Source organism: Sus scrofa, chromosome 17 (genome assembly GCF_054392235.1).
Source record: "Sus scrofa isolate SSC_HxYL_T2T_F1_AM1 chromosome 17, Sscrofa_HxYL_maternal_Yorkshire_Landrace_v2.0, whole genome shotgun sequence".
In the NCBI taxonomy this organism is placed as follows: domain Eukaryota; kingdom Metazoa; phylum Chordata; class Mammalia; order Artiodactyla; family Suidae; genus Sus; species Sus scrofa.
In genome coordinates, this window is record NC_139399.1 from 15,897,542 (window position 1) to 15,923,031 (window position 25,490).

At 41.1% G+C, this 25,490-nt stretch overlaps 1 protein-coding gene across 1 annotated transcript in view; it reads right to left on the bottom strand.

Moving 5' to 3' along the window:
• Positions 1-25,490, bottom strand: part of LOC100628139 (uncharacterized) — a 217,790-nt gene that overhangs the window by 125,727 nt on the left and 66,573 nt on the right. Inside the window, exons 37-53 of the mRNA XM_085003024.1 lie at positions 24,762-24,832; positions 24,325-24,418; positions 21,683-21,753; positions 21,246-21,339; positions 18,603-18,673; positions 18,166-18,259; positions 15,544-15,614; positions 15,107-15,200; positions 12,483-12,553; positions 12,046-12,139; positions 9,422-9,492; positions 8,985-9,078; positions 6,377-6,447; positions 5,940-6,033; positions 3,317-3,387; positions 2,880-2,973; positions 256-326 (exon numbers count right to left, since the gene is read on the bottom strand). Of these exons, the coding sequence (XP_084859150.1) occupies positions 256-326; positions 2,880-2,973; positions 3,317-3,387; positions 5,940-6,033; positions 6,377-6,447; positions 8,985-9,078; positions 9,422-9,492; positions 12,046-12,139; positions 12,483-12,553; positions 15,107-15,200; positions 15,544-15,614; positions 18,166-18,259; positions 18,603-18,673; positions 21,246-21,339; positions 21,683-21,753; positions 24,325-24,418; positions 24,762-24,832 (1,391 nt within the window). The remainder of the gene's footprint in view (positions 1-255; positions 327-2,879; positions 2,974-3,316; positions 3,388-5,939; positions 6,034-6,376; positions 6,448-8,984; positions 9,079-9,421; positions 9,493-12,045; positions 12,140-12,482; positions 12,554-15,106; positions 15,201-15,543; positions 15,615-18,165; positions 18,260-18,602; positions 18,674-21,245; positions 21,340-21,682; positions 21,754-24,324; positions 24,419-24,761; positions 24,833-25,490) is intronic.

Sequence of the window (25,490 nt, forward strand, 5' to 3'; positions counted from 1 at the left end):
TACAGAAATTCTGAAATTTTTGAAAGGTAGATGTTTTGGCCATTTTGTTGTTTTTCTAGCAGGGTTTTGCGGATAATGAGAGAAATTTAGAAATAATGGGGAAAAGCCATTTCACAACACCCCAAAACTGAAATTTTTACCCGGCTCCCCAATGATGTCTTATTTGTCATCTTTCCTGGTATAATTCTTACACTGTACTGCCTAGGTGCTTCGTACTTAATCCCTACTTATTCTCTGTGCTGCTTTAAATCTTACTTTTGCACTTGATGCTGCATCTTCTCAATACATTTCGCGGCCTCCATATATCGATCTTGTGCTTCTTGCAACTAAAATAAAGGAAACCACGGTTGTTACCTACTGATAATCTAGTACAGATATACCTGCTCTCTTGTCGTGCTCATCTGCATATTGTTTATGGCTAGTTTTCGTGCCACTAGCATAGACAGGAGATGTTATAACGGAGACCTTAGAGCCCACAAACTTGAAATATTTCCTATCTGGTCCTTTGCAAGTTATCAACCTCTCCTCTCGCATTAAACGTAATATTATTAATGCATTAAATTCCATTTCATCAAATAAATATACACATTTATACGTTGGCAGATGGGGGAAAGAGAGAATTTCCTTACAGGAAACATTCATGTGTAAGCACACACCCACCCACACACACACACAGACACATAAATACACACGTGTACACATACACACATGGGTACACACATACATGTGCACACACATGTACATGTGCAGACATATGTACGGAGACAACACACGTGTGCACACATATAGGAATATGTAAATATATATATACTCATGAACATATATATACACACACACACACGCACATATACGTGTACACATACACACACATACGTCTGTGTGTGTGTGTGTATTTTTTTGTTGTTTAGGGCCACACTTGTGGCATGTGGTGGTTCCCAGCCTAGGGGTCTCATTAGAGCTATAGCTGCTGCCTATGCCACAGCCACAGCAGTGCAGGATCCAAGCCAGGTCTGCGACCGATACCGCAGCTCACGGCAACAACGCCGCATCCTTAACCCACCGAGTGAGGCCAGGGATTGAATCTGCAACCTCATGGTTCCTGGTTGGGTTCGCTTCCAATGTGCCACAATGGGAACTCCGCATGTACATTATTGTCTTCTAAGCGACACTCAACTACAACATTAAATATCCACACCGGCGAGTCACTGTGGCACTTCTAGTGATGATGACAGCTAACACTTTTCCTAAGGTAAATTTGAAATAACTTCCATATTTTCAAACAGGAAGTTCCCTGTTCTCACTTAACTCCACTCTCTCTGTTACCTCTCTCGTCCGTCCAGACTCTCTCTCAATCTATACAATATATTTCAGCATTTAGATACACTAGATCAGTAATGTATCGATACTACTAGGATACTACTAGGGATAGAATCAAAAGCCTCTGCTTTATAGGTTTTCTTTATATATTCAAAGATTATATATATATATATATATATATATATATATATATGAGATATGTGAAAATGTATTATGGACGAGGAAACTTTGTAAAAAAATCAAAATATATTACATACAAGACAAAGGTTGGTGTTCATAGTATGTTCCTAATAATGCTGAGTTGTATTTCTCTACAACTATGTGCTTACAAATACTCCTGTGCGAATGCCTCTTGTGGCTCAGTGGGTTCAGAACCGGGCATGGTATCCATGCGGATGCGGGTTGTTCTACCCCTGGCCCTGCTCGGTGGGTTAAGGAGCCCACGTGACCACAAGCCGTGCTCTAGATCACAGATGCAGGTCAGATCTGGCATTGCGGTGGCTCTGGCGTAAGCCTGCAGATGCAGCTCCGATTCGACCCCTAGCCTGGTAATGTCCCTATGCTGGAGGCACGGCCCTAAAAGGAAAAAAATAATAATAAAAGATTGGGGGGGTTTCTGTTTTGTTGTTTTTTTAAGTCCTACTGTGGTACGGACTTTGACCTTATAAAAGAATTCACTCAGGTATTCAAACATGATCATCTACCACTCCCTGAATGCCGCAAATTATTACTAGAGCGCGAGAGAGATCGAGAGAGAAGTGTTCTTAACACAGCTGCTTTCCACCTGGAGAAAGAACTGGTAACCAGAAGTCTAAGGAGAATGTAAGGCTTCAAAGATATACTTAATGGAACATGAGATGGCGCTAAAAAGAAGATTAAGAGTTTTCATCTCAAATTCTAAGCTCCCAATTGGTGGGTACTGAGAAATATACTGTAGCCTTAGCCTTATTTATCACATAGTGCTGATCTATTCCCTTGGTATTTATGACACTCTTCCTCCAGAGAACTCAACTGAACTTACACAATGTGACCCGAAGAGGCCCTCCTCTAAGCCTACTTCGTTTCTAAATGACACTAACCCTGGATGTTCAGTCCTCAACTTTTCTATTCCTCGCTTTCTTTCTTTCCTTCTTGTCTCTCTCTTTATTTATTTATTTATTTTAAAGCCACTCCTGTGGCATACGGAAGTTCCCAGACTAGGGGTTGAATCAGAGCTGCTGCTGAGACCTATACCAGGGCCTTGGCAACACTGGACCCTTAACCCACTGAGCGAGGCCCCATCCTCATGGATACTGGTAGGGTTCATAAGCCGCTGAGCCACAATGGGAGCGCTTCCACAATCTTTCTACTTAAAATCTTCCTACGACAATCATTCATTTTATGAATTCAGTTAATGTCTTCTATAAAGAGGAATTCTGCTATTCGTAGCAAAGAGTGCCACTATCGATGCCGTAACTGCTTTTCATCAGTGAGACTCTTCCTATTTTCTAAAATAGTCTCATATAATATTGGTAACACAATTAAAATTCCTTTTCGGTTATGACAGAAAAAACCCGACTTACCGAACTTGGACCCGGCGGGTTTCTCTGAAGCTCTTCAATTGTGCCCGCTTGCATTTTGTTTGTATCTTTTAACTCGGCATTTTCCTTTTCAAGCCTAGAATGTGTATTTCAAAATAATTATTCTCACACATAGATCGTTAAGACCACCACACCAATTGCACACAAACATCCACAGGTTCCATTACAGAAATTCTGAAATTTTTGAAAGGTAGATGTTTTGGCCATTTTGTTGTTTTTCTAGCAGGGTTTTGTGGATAATGAGAGAAATTTAGAAATAATGGGGAAAAGCCATTTCACAACACCCCAAAACTGAAATTTTTACCCGGCTCCCCAATGATGTCTTATTTGTCATCTTTCCTGGTATAATTCTTACACTGTACTGCCTAGGTGCTTCGTACTTAATCCCTACTTATTCTCTGTGCTGCTTTAAATCTTACTTTTGCACTTGATGCTGCATCTTCTCAATACATTTCGCGGCCTCCATATATCGATCTTGTGCTTCTTGCAACTAAAATAAAGGAAACCACGGTTGTTACCTACTGATAATCTAGTACAGATATACCTGCTCTCTTGTCGTGCTCATCTGCATATTGTTTATGGCTAGTTTTCGTGCCACTAGCATAGACAGGAGTTGTTATAACAGAGACCTTAGAGCCCACAAACTTGAAATATTTCCTATCTGGTCCTTTGCAAGTTATCAACCTCTCCTCTCGCATTAAACGTAATATTATTAATGCATTAAATTCCATTTCATCAAATAAATATACACATTTATACGTTGGCAGATGGGGGAAAGAGAGAATTTCCTTACAGGAAACATTCATGTGTAAGCACACACCCACCCCCCCACACACACAAACACACGCACACACACACACAAATACACACGTGTACACATACACACATGGGTACACACATACATGTGCACACACATGTACATGTGCAGACATATGTACGGAGACAACACACGTGTGCACACATATAGGAATATGTAAATATATATATACCCATGAACATATATATACACACACACACACGCACATATACGTGTACACATACACACACATACGTCTGTGTGTGTGTGTGTATTTTTTTGTTGTTTAGGGCCACACTTGTGGCATGTGGTGGTTCCCAGCCTAGGGGTCTCATTAGAGCTATAGCTGCTGCCTATGCCACAGCCACAGCAGTGCAGGATCCAAGCCAGGTCTGCGACCGATACCGCAGCTCACGGCAACAACGCCGCATCCTTAACCCACCGAGTGAGGCCAGGGATTGAATCTGCAACCTCATGGTTCCTGGTTGGGTTCGCTTCCAATGTGCCACAATGGGAACTCCGCATGTACATTATTGTCTTCTAAGCGACACTCAACTACAACATTAAATATCCACACCGGCGAGTCACTGTGGCACTTCTAGTGATGATGACAGCTAACACTTTTCCTAAGGTGAATTTGAAATAACTTCCATATTTTCAAACAGGAAGTTCCCTGTTCTCACTTAACTCCACTCTCTCTGTTACCTCTCTCGTCCGTCCGGACTCTCTCTCAATCTATACAATATATTTCAGCATTTAGATACACTAGATCAGTAATGTATCGATACTACTAGGATACTACTAGGGATAGAATCAAAAGCCTCTGCTTTATAGGTTTTCTTTATATATTCAAAGATTATATATATATATATATATATGAGATATATGAAAATGTATCATGGACGAGCAAACTTTGTAAAAAAATCAAAATATATTACATACAAGACAAAGGTTGGTGTTCATAGTATGTTCCTAATAATGCTGAGTTGTATTTCTCTACAACTATGTGCTTACAAATACTCCTGTGCGAATGCCTCTTGTGGCTCAGTGGGTTCAGAACCGGGCATGGTATCCATGCGGATGCGGGTTGTTCTACCCCTGGCCCTGCTCGGTGGGTTAAGGAGCCCACGTGACCACAAGCCGTGCTCTAGATCACAGATGCAGGTCAGATCTGGCATTGCGGTGGCTCTGGCGTAAGCCTGCAGATGCAGCTCCGATTCGACCCCTAGCCTGGTAATGTCCCTATGCTGTAGGCACGGCCCTAAAAGGAAAAAAATAATAATAAAAGATTGGGGGGGTTTCTGTTTTGTTGTTTTTTTAAGTCCTACTGTGGTACGGACTTTGACCTTATAAAAGAATTCACTCAGGTATTCAAACATGATCATCTACCACTCCCTGAATGCCGCAAATTATTACTAGAGCGCGAGAGAGATCGAGAGAGAAGTGTTCTTAACACAGCTGCTTTCCACCTGGAGAAAGAACTGGTAACCAGAAGTCTAAGGAGAGTGTAAGGCTTCAAAGATATACTTAATGGAACATGAGATGGCGCTAAAAAGAAGATTAAGAGTTTTCATCTCAAATTCTAAGCTCCCAATTGGTGGGTACTGAGAAATATACTGTAGCCTTAGCCTTATTTATCACATAGTGCTGATCTATTCCCTTGGTATTTATGACACTCTTCCTCCAGAGAACTCAACTGAACTTACACAATGTGACCCGAAGAGGCCCTCCTCTAAGCCTACTTCGTTTCTAAATGACACTAACCCTGGATGTTCAGTCCCCAACTTTTCTATTCCTCGCTTTCTTTCTTTCCTTCTTGTCTCTCTCTTTATTATTTTTTTTTTTTAAAGCCACTCCTGTGGCATACGGAAGTTCCCAGGCTAGGGGTTGAATCAGAGCTGCTGCTGAGACCTATACCAGAGCCTTGGCAACACTGGACCCTTAACCCACTGAGCGAGGCCCCATCCTCATGGATACTGGTAGGGTTCATAAGCCGCTGAGCCACAATGGGAGCGCTTCCACAATCTTTCTACTTAAAATCTTCCTACGACAATCATTCATTTTATGAATTCAGTTAATGTCTTCTATAAAGAGGAATTCTGCTATTCGTAGCAAAGAGTGCCACTATCGATGCCGTAACTGCTTTTCATCAGTGAGACTCTTCCTATTTTCTAAAATAGTCTCATATAATATTGGTAACACAATTAAAATTCCTTTTCGGATATGACAGAAAAAACCCGACTTACCGAACTTGGACCCGGCGGGTTTCTCTGAAGCTCTTCAATTGTGCCCGCTTGCATTTTGTTTGTATCTTTTAACTCGGCATTTTCCTTTTCAAGCCTAGAATGTGTATTTCAAAATAATTATCCTCACACATAGATTGTTAAGACCACCACACCAATTGCACACAAACATCCACAGGTTCCATTACAGAAATTCTGAAATTTTTGAAAGGTAGATGTTTTGGCCATTTTGTTGTTTTTCTAGCAGGGTTTTGCGGATAATGAGAGAAATTTAGAAATAATGGGGAAAAGCCATTTCACAACACCCCAAAACTGAAATTTTTACCCGGCTCCCCAATGATGTCTTATTTGTCATCTTTCCTGGTATAATTCTTACACTGTACTGCCTAGGTGCTTCGTACTTAATCCCTACTTATTCTCTGTGCTGCTTTAAATCTTACTTTTGCACTTGATGCTGCATCTTCTCAATACATTTCGCGGCCTCCATATATCGATCTTGTGCTTCTTGCAACTAAAATAAAGGAAACCACGGTTGTTACCTACTGATAATCTAGTACAGATATACCTGCTCTCTTGTCGTGCTCATCTGCATATTGTTTATGGCTACTTTTCGTGCCACTAGCATAGACAGGAGTTGTTATAACGGAGACCTTAGAGCCCACAAACTTGAAATATTTCCTATCTGGTCCTTTGCAAGTTATCAACCTCTCCTCTCGCATTAAACGTAATATTATTAATGCATTAAATTCCATTTCATCAAATAAATATACACATTTATACGTTGGCAGATGGGGGAAAGAGAGAATTTCCTTACAGGAAACATTCATGTGTAAGCACACACCCACCCCCCCACACACACAAACACACGCACACACACACATAAATACACACGTGTACACATACACACACAGGTGCACACACATGTATATGTGCAGACATATGTACGGAGACAACACACGTGTTCACACATATAGGAATATGTAAATATATATATACCCATGAACATATATATACACACACACACACGCACATATACGTGTACACATACACACACATACGTCTGTGTGTGTGTGTGTATTTTTTTGTTGTTTAGGGCCACACTTGTGGCATGTGGTGGTTCCCAGTAGGGGTCTCATTAGAGCTATAGCTGCTGCCTATGCCACAGCCACAGCAGTGCAGGATCCAAGCCAGGTCTGCGACCGATACCGCAGCTCACGGCAACAACGCCGCATCCTTAACCCACCGAGTGAGGCCAGGGATTGAATCTGCAACCTCATGGTTCCTGGTTGGGTTCGCTTCCAATGTGCCACAATGGGAACTCCGCATGTACATTATTGTCTTCTAAGCGACACTCAACTACAACATTAAATATCCACACCGGCGAGTCACTGTGGCACTTCTAGTGATGATGACAGCTAACACTTTTCCTAAGGTGAATTTGAAATAACTTCCATATTTTCAAACAGGAAGTTCCCTGTTCTCACTTAACTCCACTCTCTCTGTTACGTCTCTCGTCCGTCCGGACTCTCTCTCAATCTATACAATATGTTTCAGCATTTAGATACACTAGATCAGTAATGTATCAATACTACTAGGATACTACTAGGGATAGAATCAAAAGCCTCTGCTTTATAGGTTTTCTTTATATATTCAAAGATTATATATATATGTAAATATATATGATATATGAAAATGTATTATGGACGAGCAAACTTTGTAAAAAAATCAAAATATATTACATACAAGACAAAGGTTGGTGTTCATAGTATGTTCCTAATAATGCTGAGTTGTATTTCTCTACAACTATGTGCTTACAAATACTCCTGTGCGAATGCCTCTTGTGGCTCAGTGGGTTCAGAACCGGGCATGGTATCCATGCGGATGCGGGTTGTTCTACCCCTGGCCCTGCTCGGTGGGTTAAGGAGCCCACGTGACCACAAGCCGTGCTCTAGATCACAGATGCAGGTCAGATCTGGCATTGCGGTGGCTCTGGCGTAAGCCTGCAGATGCAGCTCCGATTCGACCCCTAGCCTGGTAATGTCCCTATGCTGGAGGCACGGCCCTAAAAGGAAAAAAATAATAATAAAAGATTGGGGGGGTTTCTGTTTTGTTGTTTTTTTAAGTCCTACTGTGGTACGGACTTTGACCTTATAAAAGAATTCACTCAGGTATTCAAACATGATCATCTACCACTCCCTGAATGCCGCAAATTATTACTAGAGCGCGAGAGAGATCGAGAGAGAAGTGTTCTTAACACAGCTGCTTTCCACCTGGAGAAAGAACTGGTAACCAGAAGTCTAAGGAGAGTGTAAGGCTTCAAAGATATACTTAATGGAACATGAGATGGTGCTAAAAAGAAGATTAAGAGTTTTCATCTCAAATTCTAAGCTCCCAATTGGTGGGTACTGAGAAATATACTGTAGCCTTAGCCTTATTTATCACATAGTGCTGATCTATTCCCTTGGTATTTATGACACTCTTCCTCCAGAGAACTCAACTGAACTTACACAATGTGACCCGAAGAGGCCCTCCTCTAAGCCTACTTCGTTTCTAAATGACACTAACCCTGGATGTTCAGTCCTCAACTTTTCTATTCCTCGCTTTCTTTCTTTCCTTCTTGTCTCTCTCTTTATTATTATTATTTTTTTAAAGCCACTCCTGTGGCATACGGAAGTTCCCAGGCTAGGGGTTGAATCAGAGCTGCTGCTGAGACCTATACCAGAGCCTTGGCAACACTGGACCCTTAACCCACTGAGCGAGGCCCCATCCTCATGGATACTAGTAGGGTTCATAAGCCGCTGAGCCACAATGCGAGCGCTTCCACAATCTTTCTACTTAAAATCTTCCTACGACAATCATTCATTTTATGAATTCAGTTAATGTCTTCTATAAAGAGGAATTCTGCTATTCGTAGCAAAGAGTGCCACTATCGATGCCGTAACTGCCTTTCATCAGTGAGACTCTTCCTATTTTCTAAAATAGTCTCATATAATATTGGTAACACAATTAAAATTCCTTTTCGGTTATGACAGAACAAACCCGACTTACCGAACTTGGACCCGGCGGGTTTCTCTGAAGCTCTTCAATTGTGCCCGCTTGCATTTTGTTTGTATCTTTTAACTCGGCATTTTCCTTTTCAAGCCTAGAATGTGTATTTCAAAATAATTATCCTCACACATAGATTGTTAAGACCACCACACCAATTGCACACAAACATCCACAGGTTCCATTACAGAAATTCTGAAATTTTTGAAAGGTAGATGTTTTGGCCATTTTGTTGTTTTTCTAGCAGGGTTTTGCGGATAATGAGAGAAATTTAGAAATAATGGGGAAAAGCCATTTCACAACACCCCAAAACTGAAATTTTTACCCGGCTCCCCAATGATGTCTTATTTGTCATCTTTCCTGGTATAATTCTTACACTGTACTGCCTAGGTGCTTCGTACTTAATCCCTACTTATTCTCTGTGCTGCTTTAAATCTTACTTTTGCACTTGATGCTGCATCTTCTCAATACATTTCGCGGCCTCCATATATCGATCTTGTGCTTCTTGCAACTAAAATAAAGGAAACCACGGTTGTTACCTACTGATAATCTAGTACAGATATACCTGCTCTCTTGTCGTGCTCATCTGCATATTGTTTATGGCTACTTTTCGTGCCACTAGCATAGACAGGAATTGTTATAACAGAGACCTTAGAGCCCACAAACTTGAAATATTTCCTATCTGGTCCTTTGCAAGTTATCAACCTCTCCTCTCGCATTAAACGTAATATTATTAATGCATTAAATTCCATTTCATCAAATAAATATACACATTTATACGTTGGCAGATGGGGGAAAGAGAGAATTTCCTTACAGGAAACATTCATGTGTAAGCACACACCCACCCCCCCCCACACACAAACACACGCACACACACACACAAATACACACGTGTACACATACACACATGGGTACACACATACATGTGCACACACATGTACATGTGCAGACATATGTACGGAGACAACACACGTGTGCACACATATAGGAATATGTAAATATATATATACCCATGAACATATATATACACACACACACACGCACATATACGTGTACACATACACACACATACGTCTGTGTGTGTGTGTGTATTTTTTTGTTGTTTAGGGCCACACTTGTGGCATGTGGTGGTTCCCAGCCTAGGGGTCTCATTAGAGCTATAGCTGCTGCCTATGCCACAGCCACAGCAGTGCAGGATCCAAGCCAGGTCTGCGACCGATACCGCAGCTCACGGCAACAACGCCGCATCCTTAACCCACCGAGTGAGGCCAGGGATTGAATCTGCAACCTCATGGTTCCTGGTTGGGTTCGCTTCCAATGTGCCACAATGGGAACTCCGCATGTACATTATTGTCTTCTAAGCGACACTCAACTACAACATTAAATATCCACACCGGCGAGTCACTGTGGCACTTCTAGTGATGATGACAGCTAACACTTTTCCTAAGGTGAATTTGAAATAACTTCCATATTTTCAAACAGGAAGTTCCCTGTTCTCACTTAACTCCACTCTCTCTGTTACGTCTCTCGTCCGTCCGGACTCTCTCTCAATCTATACAATATATTTCAGCATTTAGATGCACTAGATCAGTAATGTATCGATACTACTAGGATACTACTAGGGATAGAATCAAAAGCCTCTGCTTTATAGGTTTTCTTTATATATTCAAAGATTATATATTTATATATATATATATGATATATGAAAATGTATTATGGACGAGCAAACTTTGTAAAAAAATCAAAATATATTACATACAAGACAAAGGTTGGTGTTCATAGTATGTTCCTAATAATGCTGAGTTGTATTTCTCTACAACTATGTGCTTACAAATACTCCTGTGCGAATGCCTCTTGTGGCTCAGTGGGTTCAGAACCGGGCATGGTATCCATGCGGATGCGGGTTGTTCTACCCCTGGCCCTGCTCGGTGGGTTAAGGAGCCCACGTGACCACAAGCCGTGCTCTAGATCACAGATGCAGGTCAGATCTGGCATTGCGGTGGCTCTGGCGTAAGCCTGCAGATGCAGCTCCGATTCGACCCCTAGCCTGGTAATGTCCCTATGCTGGAGGCACGGCCCTAAAAGGAAAAAAATAATAATAAAAGATTGGGGGGGTTTCTGTTTTGTTGTTTTTTTAAGTCCTACTGTGGTACGGACTTTGACCTTATAAAAGAATTCACTCAGGTATTCAAACATGATCATCTACCACTCCCTGAATGCCGCAAATTATTACTAGAGCGCGAGAGAGATCGAGAGAGAAGTGTTCTTAACACAGCTGCTTTCCACCTGGAGAAAGAACTGGTAACCAGAAGTCTAAGGAGAATGTAAGGCTTCAAAGATATACTTAATGGAACATGAGATGGCGCTAAAAAGAAGATTAAGAGTTTTCATCTCAAATTCTAAGCTCCCAATTGGTGGGTACTGAGAAATATACTGTAGCCTTAGCCTTATTTATCACATAGTGCTGATCTATTCCCTTGGTATTTATGACACTCTTCCTCCAGAGAACTCAACTGAACTTACACAATGTGACCCGAAGAGGCCCTCCTCTAAGCCTACTTCGTTTCTAAATGACACTAACCCTGGATGTTCAGTCCTCAACTTTTCTATTCCTCGCTTTCTTTCTTTCCTTCTTGTCTCTCTCTTTATTATTATTATTTTTTTAAAGCCACTCCTGTGGCATACGGAAGTTCCCAGGCTAGGGGTTGAATCAGAGCTGCTGCTGAGACCTATACCAGAGCCTTGGCAACACTGGACCCTTAACCCACTGAGCGAGGCCCCATCCTCATGGATACTAGTAGGGTTCATAAGCCGCTGAGCCACAATGCGAGCGCTTCCACAATCTTTCTACTTAAAATCTTCCTACGACAATCATTCATTTTATGAATTCAGTTAATGTCTTCTATAAAGAGGAATTCTGCTATTCGTAGCAAAGAGTGCCACTATTGATGCCGTAACTGCTTTTCATCAGTGAGACTCTTCCTATTTTCTAAAATAGTCTCATATAATATTGGTAACACAATTAAAATTCCTTTTCGGTTATGACAGAAAAAACCCGACTTACCGAACTTGGACCCGGCGGGTTTCTCTGAAGCTCTTCAATTGTGCCCGCTTGCATTTTGTTTGTATCTTTTAACTCGGCATTTTCCTTTTCAAGCCTAGAATGTGTATTTCAAAATAATTATCCTCACACATAGATTGTTAAGACCACCACACCAATTGTACACAAACATCCACAGGTTCCATTACAGAAATTCTGAAATTTTTGAAAGGTAGATGTTTTGGCCATTTTGTTGTTTTTCTAGCAGGGTTTTGCGGATAATGAGAGAAATTTAGAAATAATGGGGAAAAGCCATTTCACAACACCCCAAAACTGAAATTTTTACCCGGCTCCCCAATGATGTCTTATTTGTCATCTTTCCTGGTATAATTCTTACACTGTACTGCCTAGGTGCTTCGTACTTAATCCCTACTTATTCTCTGTGCTGCTTTAAATCTTACTTTTGCACTTGATGCTGCATCTTCTCAATACATTTCAAGGCCTCCATATATCGATCTTGTGCTTCTTGCAACTAAAATAAAGGAAACCACGGTTGTTACCTACTGATAATCTAGTTCAGATATACCTGTTCTCTTGTCGTGCTCATCTGCATATTGTTTATGGCTACTTTTCGTGCCACTAGCATAGACAGGAGTTGTTATAACAGAGACCTTAGAGCCCACAAACTTGAAATATTTCCTATCTGGTCCTTTGCAAGTTATCAACCTCTCCTCTCGCATTAAACGCAATATTATTAATGCATTAAATTCCATTTCATCAAATAAATATACACATTTATACGTTGGCAGATGGGGGAAAGAGAGAATTTCCTTACAGGAAACATTCATGTGTAAGCACACACCCACCCCCCCCCACACACAAACACACGCACACACACACACAAATACACACGTGTACACATACACACATGGGTACACACATACATGTGCACACACATGTACATGTGCAGACATATGTACGGAGACAACACACGTGTGCACACATATAGGAATATGTAAATATATATATACCCATGAACATATATATACACACACACACACGCACATATACGTGTACACATACACACACATACGTCTGTGTGTGTGTGTGTATTTTTTTGTTGTTTAGGGCCACACTTGTGGCATGTGGTGGTTCCCAGCCTAGGGGTCTCATTAGAGCTATAGCTGCTGCCTATGCCACAGCCACAGCAGTGCAGGATCCAAGCCAGGTCTGCGACCGATACCGCAGCTCACGGCAACAACGCCGCATCCTTAACCCACCGAGTGAGGCCAGGGATTGAATCTGCAACCTCATGGTTCCTGGTTGGGTTCGCTTCCAATGTGCCACAATGGGAACTCCGCATGTACATTATTGTCTTCTAAGCGACACTCAACTACAACATTAAATATCCACACCGGCGAGTCACTGTGGCACTTCTAGTGATGATGACAGCTAACACTTTTCCTAAGGTGAATTTGAAATAACTTCCATATTTTCAAACAGGAAGTTCCCTGTTCTCACTTAACTCCACTCTCTCTGTTACGTCTCTCGTCCGTCCGGACTCTCTCTCAATCTATACAATATATTTCAGCATTTAGATGCACTAGATCAGTAATGTATCGATACTACTAGGATACTACTAGGGATAGAATCAAAAGCCTCTGCTTTATAGGTTTTCTTTATATATTCAAAGATTATATATTTATATATATATATATGATATATGAAAATGTATTATGGACGAGCAAACTTTGTAAAAAAATCAAAATATATTACATACAAGACAAAGGTTGGTGTTCATAGTATGTTCCTAATAATGCTGAGTTGTATTTCTCTACAACTATGTGCTTACAAATACTCCTGTGCGAATGCCTCTTGTGGCTCAGTGGGTTCAGAACCGGGCATGGTATCCATGCGGATGCGGGTTGTTCTACCCCTGGCCCTGCTCGGTGGGTTAAGGAGCCCACGTGACCACAAGCCGTGCTCTAGATCACAGATGCAGGTCAGATCTGGCATTGCGGTGGCTCTGGCGTAAGCCTGCAGATGCAGCTCCGATTCGACCCCTAGCCTGGTAATGTCCCTATGCTGGAGGCACGGCCCTAAAAGGAAAAAAATAATAATAAAAGATTGGGGGGGTTTCTGTTTTGTTGTTTTTTTAAGTCCTACTGTGGTACGGACTTTGACCTTATAAAAGAATTCACTCAGGTATTCAAACATGATCATCTACCACTCCCTGAATGCCGCAAATTATTACTAGAGCGCGAGAGAGATCGAGAGAGAAGTGTTCTTAACACAGCTGCTTTCCACCTGGAGAAAGAACTGGTAACCAGAAGTCTAAGGAGAGTGTAAGGCTTCAAAGATATACTTAATGGAACATGAGATGGCGCTAAAAAGAAGATTAAGAGTTTTCATCTCAAATTCTAAGCTCCCAATTGGTGGGTACTGAGAAATATACTGTAGCCTTAGCCTTATTTATCACATAGTGCTGATCTATTCCCTTGGTATTTATGACACTCTTCCTCCAGAGAACTCAACTGAACTTACACAATGTGACCCGAAGAGGCCCTCCTCTAAGCCTACTTCGTTTCTAAATGACACTAACCCTGGATGTTCAGTCCTCAACTTTTCTATTCCTCGCTTTCTTTCTTTCCTTCTTGTCTCTCTCTTTATTATTATTATTTTTTTAAAGCCACTCCTGTGGCATACGGAAGTTCCCAGGCTAGGGGTTGAATCAGAGCTGCTGCTGAGACCTATACCAGAGCCTTGGCAACACTGGACCCTTAACCCACTGAGCGAGGCCCCATCCTCATGGATACTAGTAGGGTTCATAAGCCGCTGAGCCACAATGCGAGCGCTTCCACAATCTTTCTACTTAAAATCTTCCTACGACAATCATTCATTTTATGAATTCAGTTAATGTCTTCTATAAAGAGGAATTCTGCTATTCGTAGCAAAGAGTGCCACTATTGATGCCGTAACTGCTTTTCATCAGTGAGACTCTTCCTATTTTCTAAAATAGTCTCATATAATATTGGTAACACAATTAAAATTCCTTTTCGGTTATGACAGAAAAAACCCGACTTACCGAACTTGGACCCGGCGGGTTTCTCTGAAGCTCTTCAATTGTGCCCGCTTGCATTTTGTTTGTATCTTTTAACTCGGCATTTTCCTTTTCAAGCCTAGAATGTGTATTTCAAAATAATTATCCTCACACATAGATTGTTAAGACCACCACACCAATTGTACACAAACATCCACAGGTTCCATTACAGAAATTCTGAAATTTTTGAAAGGTAGATGTTTTGGCCATTTTGTTGTTTTTCTAGCAGGGTTTTGCGGATAATGAGAGAAATTTAGAAATAATGGGGAAAAGCCATTTCACAACACCCCAAAACTGAAATTTTTACCCGGCTCCCCAATGATGTCTTATTTGTCATCTTTCCTGGTATAATTCTTACACTGTACTGCCTAGGTGCTTCGTACTTAATCCCTACTTATTCTCTGTGCTGCTTTAAATCTTACTTTTGCACTTGATGCTGCATCTTCTCAATACATTTCGCGGCCTCCATATATCGATCTTGTGCTTCTTGCAACTAAAATAAAGGAAACCACGGTTGTTACCTACTGATAATCTAGTTCAGATATACCTGTTCTCTTGTCGTGCTCATCTGCATATTGTTTATGGCTACTTTTCGTGCCACTAGCATAGACAGGAGTTGTTATAACAGAGACCTTAGAGCCCACAAACTTGAAATATTTCCTATCTGGTCCTTTGCAAGTTATCAACCTCTCCTCTCGCATTAAACGCAATATTATTAATGCATTAAATTCCATTTCATCAAATAAATATACACATTTATACGTTGGCAGATGGGGGAAAGAGAGAATTTCCTTACAGGAAACATTCATGTGTAAGCACACACCCACCCACACACACACACAAACACACGCACACACACACATAAATACACACGTGTACACATACACACATGGGTACACACATACATGTGCACACACATGTATATGTGCAGACATATGTACGGAGACAACACACGTGTGCACACATATAGGAATATGTAAATATATATATACTCATGAACATATATATACACACACACACACGCACATATACGTGTACACATACACACACATACGTCTGTGTGTGTGTGTGTATTTTTTTGTTGTTTAGGGCCACACTTGTGGCATGTGGTGGTTCCCAGTAGGGGTCTCATTAGAGCTATAGCTGCTGCCTATGCCACAGCCACAGCAGTGCAGGATCCAAGCCAGGTCTGCGACCGATACCGCAGCTCACGGCAACAACGCCGCATCCTTAACCCACCGAGTGAGGCCAGGGATTGAATCTGCAACCTCATGGTTCCTGGTTGGGTTCGCTTCCAATGTGCCACAATGGGAACTCCGCATGTACATTATTGTCTTCTAAGCGACACTCAACTACAACATTAAATATCCACACCGGCGAGTCACTGTGGCACTTCTAGTGATGATGACAGCTAACACTTTTCCTAAGGTGAATTTGAAATAACTTCCATATTTTCAAACAGGAAGTTCCCTGTTCTCACTTAACTCCACTCTCTCTGTTACGTCTCTCGTCCGTCCGGACTCTCTCTCAATCTATACAATATGTTTCAGCATTTAGATACACTAGATCAGTAATGTATCAATACTACTAGGATACTACTAGGGATAGAATCAAAAGCCTCTGCTTTATAGGTTTTCTTTATATATTCAAAGATTATATATATATGTAAATATATATGATATATGAAAATGTATTATGGACGAGCAAACTTTGTAAAAAAATCAAAATATATTACATACAAGACAAAGGTTGGTGTTCATAGTATGTTCCTAATAATGCTGAGTTGTATTTCTCTACAACTATGTGCTTACAAATACTCCTGTGCGAATGCCTCTTGTGGCTCAGTGGGTTCAGAACCGGGCATGGTATCCATGCGGATGCGGGTTGTTCTACCCCTGGCCCTGCTCGGTGGGTTAAGGAGCCCACGTGACCACAAGCCGTGCTCTAGATCACAGATGCAGGTCAGATCTGGCATTGCGGTGGCTCTGGCGTAAGCCTGCAGATGCAGCTCCGATTCGACCCCTAGCCTGGTAATGTCCCTATGCTGGAGGCACGGCCCTAAAAGGAAAAAAATAATAATAAAAGACTGGGGGGGTTTCTGTTTTGTTGTTTTTTTAAGTCCTACTGTGGTACGGACTTTGACCTTATAAAAGAATTCTCTCAGGTATTCAAACATGATCATCTACCACTCCCTGAATGCCGCAAATTATTACTAGAGCGCGAGAGAGATCGAGAGAGAAGTGTTCTTAACACAGCTGCTTTCCACCTGGAGAAAGAACTGGTAACCAGAAGTCTAAGGAGAGTGTAAGGCTTCAAAGATATACTTAATGGAACATGAGATGGTGCTAAAAAGAAGATTAAGAGTTTTCATCTCAAATTCTAAGCTCCCAATTGGTGGGTACTGAGAAATATACTGTAGCCTTAGCCTTATTTATCACATAGTGCTGATCTATTCCCTTGGTATTTATGACACTCTTCCTCCAGAGAACTCAACTGAACTTACACAATGTGACCCGAAGAGGCCCTCCTCTAAGCCTACTTCGTTTCTAAATGACACTAACCCTGGATGTTCAGTCCTCAACTTTTCTATTCCTCGCTTTCTTTCTTTCCTTCTTGTCTCTCTCTTTATTATTATTATTTTTTTAAAGCCACTCCTGTGGCATACGGAAGTTCCCAGGCTAGGGGTTGAATCAGAGCTGCTGCTGAGACCTATACCAGAGCCTTGGCAACACTGGACCCTTAACCCACTGAGCGAGGCCCCATCCTCATGGATACTAGTAGGGTTCATAAGCCGCTGAGCCACAATGCGAGCGCTTCCACAATCTTTCTACTTAAAATCTTCCTACGACAATCATTCATTTTATGAATTCAGTTAATGTCTTCTATAAAGAGGAATTCTGCTATTCGTAGCAAAGAGTGCCACTATCGATGCCGTAACTGCTTTTCATCAGTGAGACTCTTCCTATTTTCTAAAATAGTCTCATATAATATTGGTAACACAATTAAAATTCCTTTTCGGTTATGACAGAAAAAACCCGACTTACCGAACTTGGACCCGGCGGGTTTCTCTGAAGCTCTTCAATTGTGCCCGCTTGCATTTTGTTTGTATCTTTTAACTCGGCATTTTCCTTTTCAAGCCTAGAATGTGTATTTCAAAATAATTATCCTCACACATAGATTGTTAAGACCACCACACCAATTGCACACAAACATCCACAGGTTCCATTACAGAAATTCTGAAATTTTTGAAAGGTAGATGTTTTGGCCATTTTGTTGTTTTTCTAGCAGGGTTTTGCGGATAATGAGAGAAATTTAGAAATAATGGGGAAAAGCCATTTCACAACACCCCAAAACTGAAATTTTTACCCGGCTCCCCAATGATGTCTTATTTGTCATCTTTCCTGGTATAATTCTTACACTGTACTGCCTAGGTGCTTCGTACTTAATCCCTACTTATTCTCTGTGCTGCTTTAAATCTTACTTTTGCACTTGATGCTGCATCTTCTCAATACATTTCGCGGCCTCCATATATCGATCTTGTGCTTCTTGCAACTAAAATAAAGGAAACCACGGTTGTTACCTACTGATAATCTAGTACAGATATACCTGCTCTCTTGTCGTGCTCATCTGCATATTGTTTATGGCTACTTTTCGTGCCACTAGCATAGACAGGAGTTGTTATAACGGAGACCTTAGAGCCCACAAACTTGAAATATTTCCTGTCTGGTCCTTTGCAAGTTATCAACCTCTCCTCTCGTATTAAACGTAATATTATTAATGCATTAAATTCCATTTCATCAAATAAATATACACATTTATACGTTGGCAGATGGGGGAAAGAGAGAATTTCCTTACAGGAAACATTCATGTGTAAGCACACACCCACCCACACACACACACAAACACACGCACACACACACACAAATACACACGTGTACACATACACACATGGGTACACACATACATGTGCACACACATGTACATGTGCAGACATATGTACGGAGACAACACACGTGTGCACACATATAGGAATATGTAAATATATATATACCCATGAACATATATATACACACACACACACGCACATATACGTGTACACATACACACACATACGTCTGTGTGTGTGTGTGTATTTTTTTGTTGTTTAGGGCCACACTTGTGGCATGTGGTGGTTCCCAGCCTAGGGGTCTCATTAGAGCTATAGCTGCTGCCTATGCCACAGCCACAGCAGTGCAGGATCCAAGCCAGGTCTGCGACCGATACCGCAGCTCACGGCAACAACGCCGCATCCTTAACCCACCGAGTGAGGCCAGGGATTGAATCTGCAACCTCATGGTTCCTGGTTGGGTTCGCTTCCAATGTGCCACAATGGGAACTCCGCATGTACATTATTGTCTTCTAAGCGACACTCAACTACAACATTAAATATCCACACCGGCGAGTCACTGTGGCACTTCTAGTGATGATGACAGCTAACACTTTTCCTAAGGTGAATTTGAAATAACTTCCATATTTTCAAACAGGAAGTTCCCTGTTCTCTCTTAACTCCACTCTCTCTGTTACGTCTCTCGTCCATCCGGACTCTCTCTCAATCTATACAATATATTTCAGCATTTAGATACACTAGATCAGTAATGTATCGATACTACTAGGATACTACTAGGGATAGAATCAAAAGCCTCTGCTTTATAGGTTGTCTTTATATATTCAAAGATTATATACATATATATATAAATATAATATGATATATATAATGTGATATATGAAAATGTATTGTGGACGAGCAAACTTTGTAAAAAAATCAAAATATATTACATACAAGACAAAGGTTGGTGTTCAGAGTATGTTCCTAATAATGCTGAGTTGTATTTCTCTACAACTATGTGCTTACAAATACTCCTGTGCGAATGCCTCTTGTGGCTCAGTGGGTTCAGAACCGGGCATGGTATCCATGCGGATGCGGGTTGTTCTACCCCTGGCCCTGCTCGGTGGGTTAAGGAGCCCACGTGACCACAAGCCGTGCTCTAGATCACAGATGCAGGTCAGATCTGGCATTGCGGTGGCTCTGGCGTAAGCCTGCAGATGCAGCTCCGATTCGACCCCTAGCCTGGTAATGTCCCTATGCTGGAGGCACGGCCCTAAAAGGAAAAAAATAATAATAAAAGACTGGGGGGGTTTCTGTTTTGTTGTTTTTTTAAGTCCTACTGTGGTACGGACTTTGACCTTATAAAAGAATTCACTCAGGTATTCAAACATGATCATCTACCACTCCCTGAATGCCGCAAATTATTACTAGAGCGCGAGAGAGATCGAGAGAGAAGTGTTCTTAACACAGCTGCTTTCCACCTGGAGAAAGAACTGGTAACCAGAAGTCTAAGGAGAGTGTAAGGCTTCAAAGATATACTTAATGGAACATGAGATGGCGCTAAAAAGAAGATTAAGAGTTTTCATCTCAAATTCTAAGCTCCCAATTGGTGGGTACTGAGAAATATACTGTAGCCTTAGCCTTATTTATCACATAGTGCTGATCTATTCCCTTGGTATTTATGACACTCTTCCTCCAGAGAACTCAACTGAACTTACACAATGTGACCCGAAGAGGCCCTCCTCTAAGCCTACTTCGTTTCTAAATGACACTAACCCTGGATGTTCAGTCCTCAACTTTTCTATTCCTCGCTTTCTTTCTTTCCTTCTTGTCTCTCTCTTTATTATTATTATTTTTTTAAAGCCACTCCTGTGGCATACGGAAGTTCCCAGGCTAGGGGTTGAATCAGAGCTGCTGCTGAGACCTATACCAGAGCCTTGGCAACACTGGACCCTTAACCCACTGAGCGAGGCCCCATCCTCATGGATACTAGTAGGGTTCATAAGCCGCTGAGCCACAATGCGAGCGCTTCCACAATCTTTCTACTTAAAATCTTCCTACGACAATCATTCATTTTATGAATTCAGTTAATGTCTTCTATAAAGAGGAATTCTGCTATTCGTAGCAAAGAGTGCCACTATCGATGCCGTAACTGCTTTTCATCAGTGAGACTCTTCCTATTTTCTAAAATAGTCTCATATAATATTGGTAACACAATTAAAATTCCTTTTCGGTTATGACAGAAAAAACCCGACTTACCGAACTTGGACCCGGCGGGTTTCTCTGAAGCTCTTCAATTGTGCCCGCTTGCATTTTGTTTGTATCTTTTAACTCGGCATTTTCCTTTTCAAGCCTAGAATGTGTATTTCAAAATAATTATCCTCACACATAGATTGTTAAGACCACCACACCAATTGTACACAAACATCCACAGGTTCCATTGCAGAAATTCTGAAATTTTTGAAAGGTAGATGTTTTGGCCATTTTGTTGTTTTTCTAGCAGGGTTTTGCGGATAATGAGAGAAATTTAGAAATAATGGGGAAAAGCCATTTCACAACACCCCAAAACTGAAATTTTTACCCGGCTCCCCAATGATGTCTTATTTGTCATCTTTCCTGGTATAATTCTTACACTGTACTGCCTAGGTGCTTCGTACTTAATCCCTACTTATTCTCTGTGCTGCTTTAAATCTTACTTTTGCACTTGATGCTGCATCTTCTCAATACATTTCAAGGCCTCCATATATCGATCTTGTGCTTCTTGCAACTAAAATAAAGGAAACCACGGTTGTTACCTACTGATAATCTAGTACAGATATACCTGCTCTCTTGTCGTGCTCATCTGCATATTGTTTATGGCTAGTTTTCGTGCCACTAGCATAGACAGGAGTTGTTATAACGGAGACCTTAGAGCCCACAAACTTGAAATATTTCCTGTCTGGTCCTTTGCAAGTTATCAACCTCTCCTCTCGCATTAAACGTAATATTATTAATGCATTAAATTCCATTTCATCAAATAAATATACACATTTATACGCTGGCAGATGGGGGAAAGAGAGAATTTCCTTACAGGAAACATTCATGTGTAAGCACACACCCACCCCCCCCCCACACAAACACACGCACACACACACACAAATACACACGTGTACACATACACACATGGGTACACACATACATGTGCACACACATGTACATGTGCAGACATATGTACGGAGACAACACACGTGTGCACACATATAGGAATATGTAAATATATATATACCCATGAACATATATATACACACACACACACGCACATATACGTGTACACATACACACACATACGTCTGTGTGTGTGTGTGTATTTTTTTGTTGTTTAGGGCCACACTTGTGGCATGTGGTGGTTCCCAGCCTAGGGGTCTCATTAGAGCTATAGCTGCTGCCTATGCCACAGCCACAGCAGTGCAGGATCCAAGCCAGGTCTGCGACCGATACCGCAGCTCACGGCAACAACGCCGCATCCTTAACCCACCGAGTGAGGCCAGGGATTGAATCTGCAACCTCATGGTTCCTGGTTGGGTTCGCTTCCAATGTGCCACAATGGGAACTCCGCATGTACATTATTGTCTTCTAAGCGACACTCAACTACAACATTAAATATCCACACCGGCGAGTCACTGTGGCACTTCTAGTGATGATGACAGCTAACACTTTTCCTAAGGTGAATTTGAAATAACTTCCATATTTTCAAACAGGAAGTTCCCTGTTCTCTCTTAACTCCACTCTCTCTGTTACGTCTCTCGTCCATCCGGACTCTCTCTCAATCTATACAATATATTTCAGCATTTAGATACACTAGATCAGTAATGTATCGATACTACTAGGATACTACTAGGGATAGAATCAAAAGCCTCTGCTTTATAGGTTGTCTTTATATATTCAAAGATTATATACATATATATATAAATATAATATGATATATATAATATGATATATGAAAATGTATTGTGGACGAGCAAACTTTGTAAAAAAATCAAAATATATTACATACAAGACAAAGGTTGGTGTTCATAGTATGTTCCTAATAATGCTGAGTTGTATTTCTCTACAACTATGTGTTTACAAATATTCCTGTGCGAATGCCTCTTGTGGCTCAGTGGGTTCAGAACCGGGCATGGTATCCATGCGGATGCGGGTTGTTCTACCCCTGGCCCTGCTCGGTGGGTTAAGGAGCCCACGTGACCACAAGCCGTGCTCTAGATCACAGATGCAGGTCAGATCTGGCATTGCGGTGGCTCTGGCGTAAGCCTGCAGATGCAGCTCCGATTCGACCCCTAGCCTGGTAATGTCCCTATGCTGGAGGCACGGCCCTAAAAGGAAAAAAATAATAATAAAAGACTGGGGGGGTTTCTGTTTTGTTGTTTTTTTAAGTCCTACTGTGGTACGGACTTTGACCTTATAAAAGAATTCACTCAGGTATTCAAACATGATCATCTACCACTCCCTGAATGCCGCAAATTATTACTAGAGCGCGAGAGAGATCGAGAGAGAAGTGTTCTTAACACAGCTGCTTTCCACCTGGAGAAAGAACTGGTAACCAGAAGTCTAAGGAGAGTGTAAGGCTTCAAAGATATACTTAATGGAACATGAGATGGCGCTAAAAAGAAGATTAAGAGTTTTCATCTCAAATTCTAAGCTCCCAATTGGTGGGTACTGAGAAATATACTGTAGCCTTAGCCTTATTTATCACATAGTGCTGATCTATTCCCTTGGTATTTATGACACTCTTCCTCCAGAGAACTCAACTGAACTTACACAATGTGACCCGAAGAGGCCCTCCTCTACGCCTACTTCGTTTCTAAATGACACTAACCCTGGATGTTCAGTTCTCAACTTTTCTATTCCTCGCTTTCTTTCTTTCCTTCTTGTCTCTCTCTTTATTATTTTTTTTTTTTTAAAGCCACTCCTGTGGCATACGGAAGTTCCCAGGCTAGGGGTTGAATCAGAGCTGCTGCTGAGACCTATACCAGAGCCTTGGCAACACTGGACCCTTAACCCACTGAGCGAGGCCCCATCCTCATGGATACTGGTAGGGTTCATAAGCCGCTGAGCCACAATGGGAGCGCTTCCACAATCTTTCTACTTAAAATCTTCCTACGACAATCATTCATTTTATGAATTCAGTTAATGTCTTCTATAAAGAGGAATTATGCTATTCGTAGCAAAGAGTGCCACTATCGATGTCGTAACTGCTTTTCATCAATGAGACTCTTCCTATTTTCTAAAATAGTCTCATATAATATTGGTAACACAATTAAAATTCCTTTTCGGTTATGACAGAAAAAACCCGACTTACCGATCTTGGAGCCAGCGGGTTTTTCAGAAGCTTTTCAATTGCCCTTGCTTGCAGCTTCTTTATAGCTTTTAACTCGGCATTTTCCTTTTCAAGCCTAGAATGTGTATTTCAAAATAATTATTCTCACACATAGATTGTTAAGACCACCACACCAATTGTACACAAACATCCACAGGTTCCATTGCAGAAATTCAGAAATTTTTGAAAGGTAGATGTTTTGGCCATTTTGTTGTTTTTCTAGCAGGGTTTTGCTGATAATGAGAGAAATTTAGAAATAATGGGGAAAAACCATTTCACAACACCCCAAAACTGAAATTTTTACCCGGCTCCCCAATGATGTCTTATTTGTCATCTTTCCTGGTATAATTCTTACACTGTACTGCCTAGGTGCTTCGTACTTAATCCCTACTTATTCTCTGTGCTGCTTTAAATCTTACTTTTGCACTTGATGCTGCATCTTCTCAATACATTTCGCGGCCTCCATATATCGATCTTGTGCTTCTTGCAACTAAAATAAAGGAAACCACGGTTGTTACCTACTGATAATCTAGTACAGATATACCTGCTCTCTTGTCGTGCTCATCTGCATATTGTTTATGGCTACTTTTCGTGCCACTAGCATAGACAGGAGTTGTTATAACAGAGACCTTAGAGCCCACAAACTTGAAATATTTCCTATCTGGAACTTTGCAAGTTATCAACCTCTCCTCTCGTATTAAACGTAATATTATTAATGCATTAAATTCCATTTCATCAAATAAATATACACATTTATACGTTGGCAGATGGGGGAAAGAGAGAATTTCCTTACAGGAAACATTAATGTGTAAACACACGAACAAAACCACACACACAAAAACATGCAAATACATACACATAAATACACACGTGTACACATACACACATGGGTACACACATACATGTGCACACACATGTATATGTGCAGACATATGTACGGAGACAACCCACGTGTGCACACATATAGGAATATGTAAATATATATATACCCATGAACATATATATACACACACACACACGCACATATACGTGTACACATACACACACATACGTCTGTGTGTGTGTGTGTATTTTTTTGTTGTTTAGGGCCACACTTGTGGCATGTGGTGGTTCCCAGCCTAGGGGTCTCATTAGAGCTATAGCTGCTG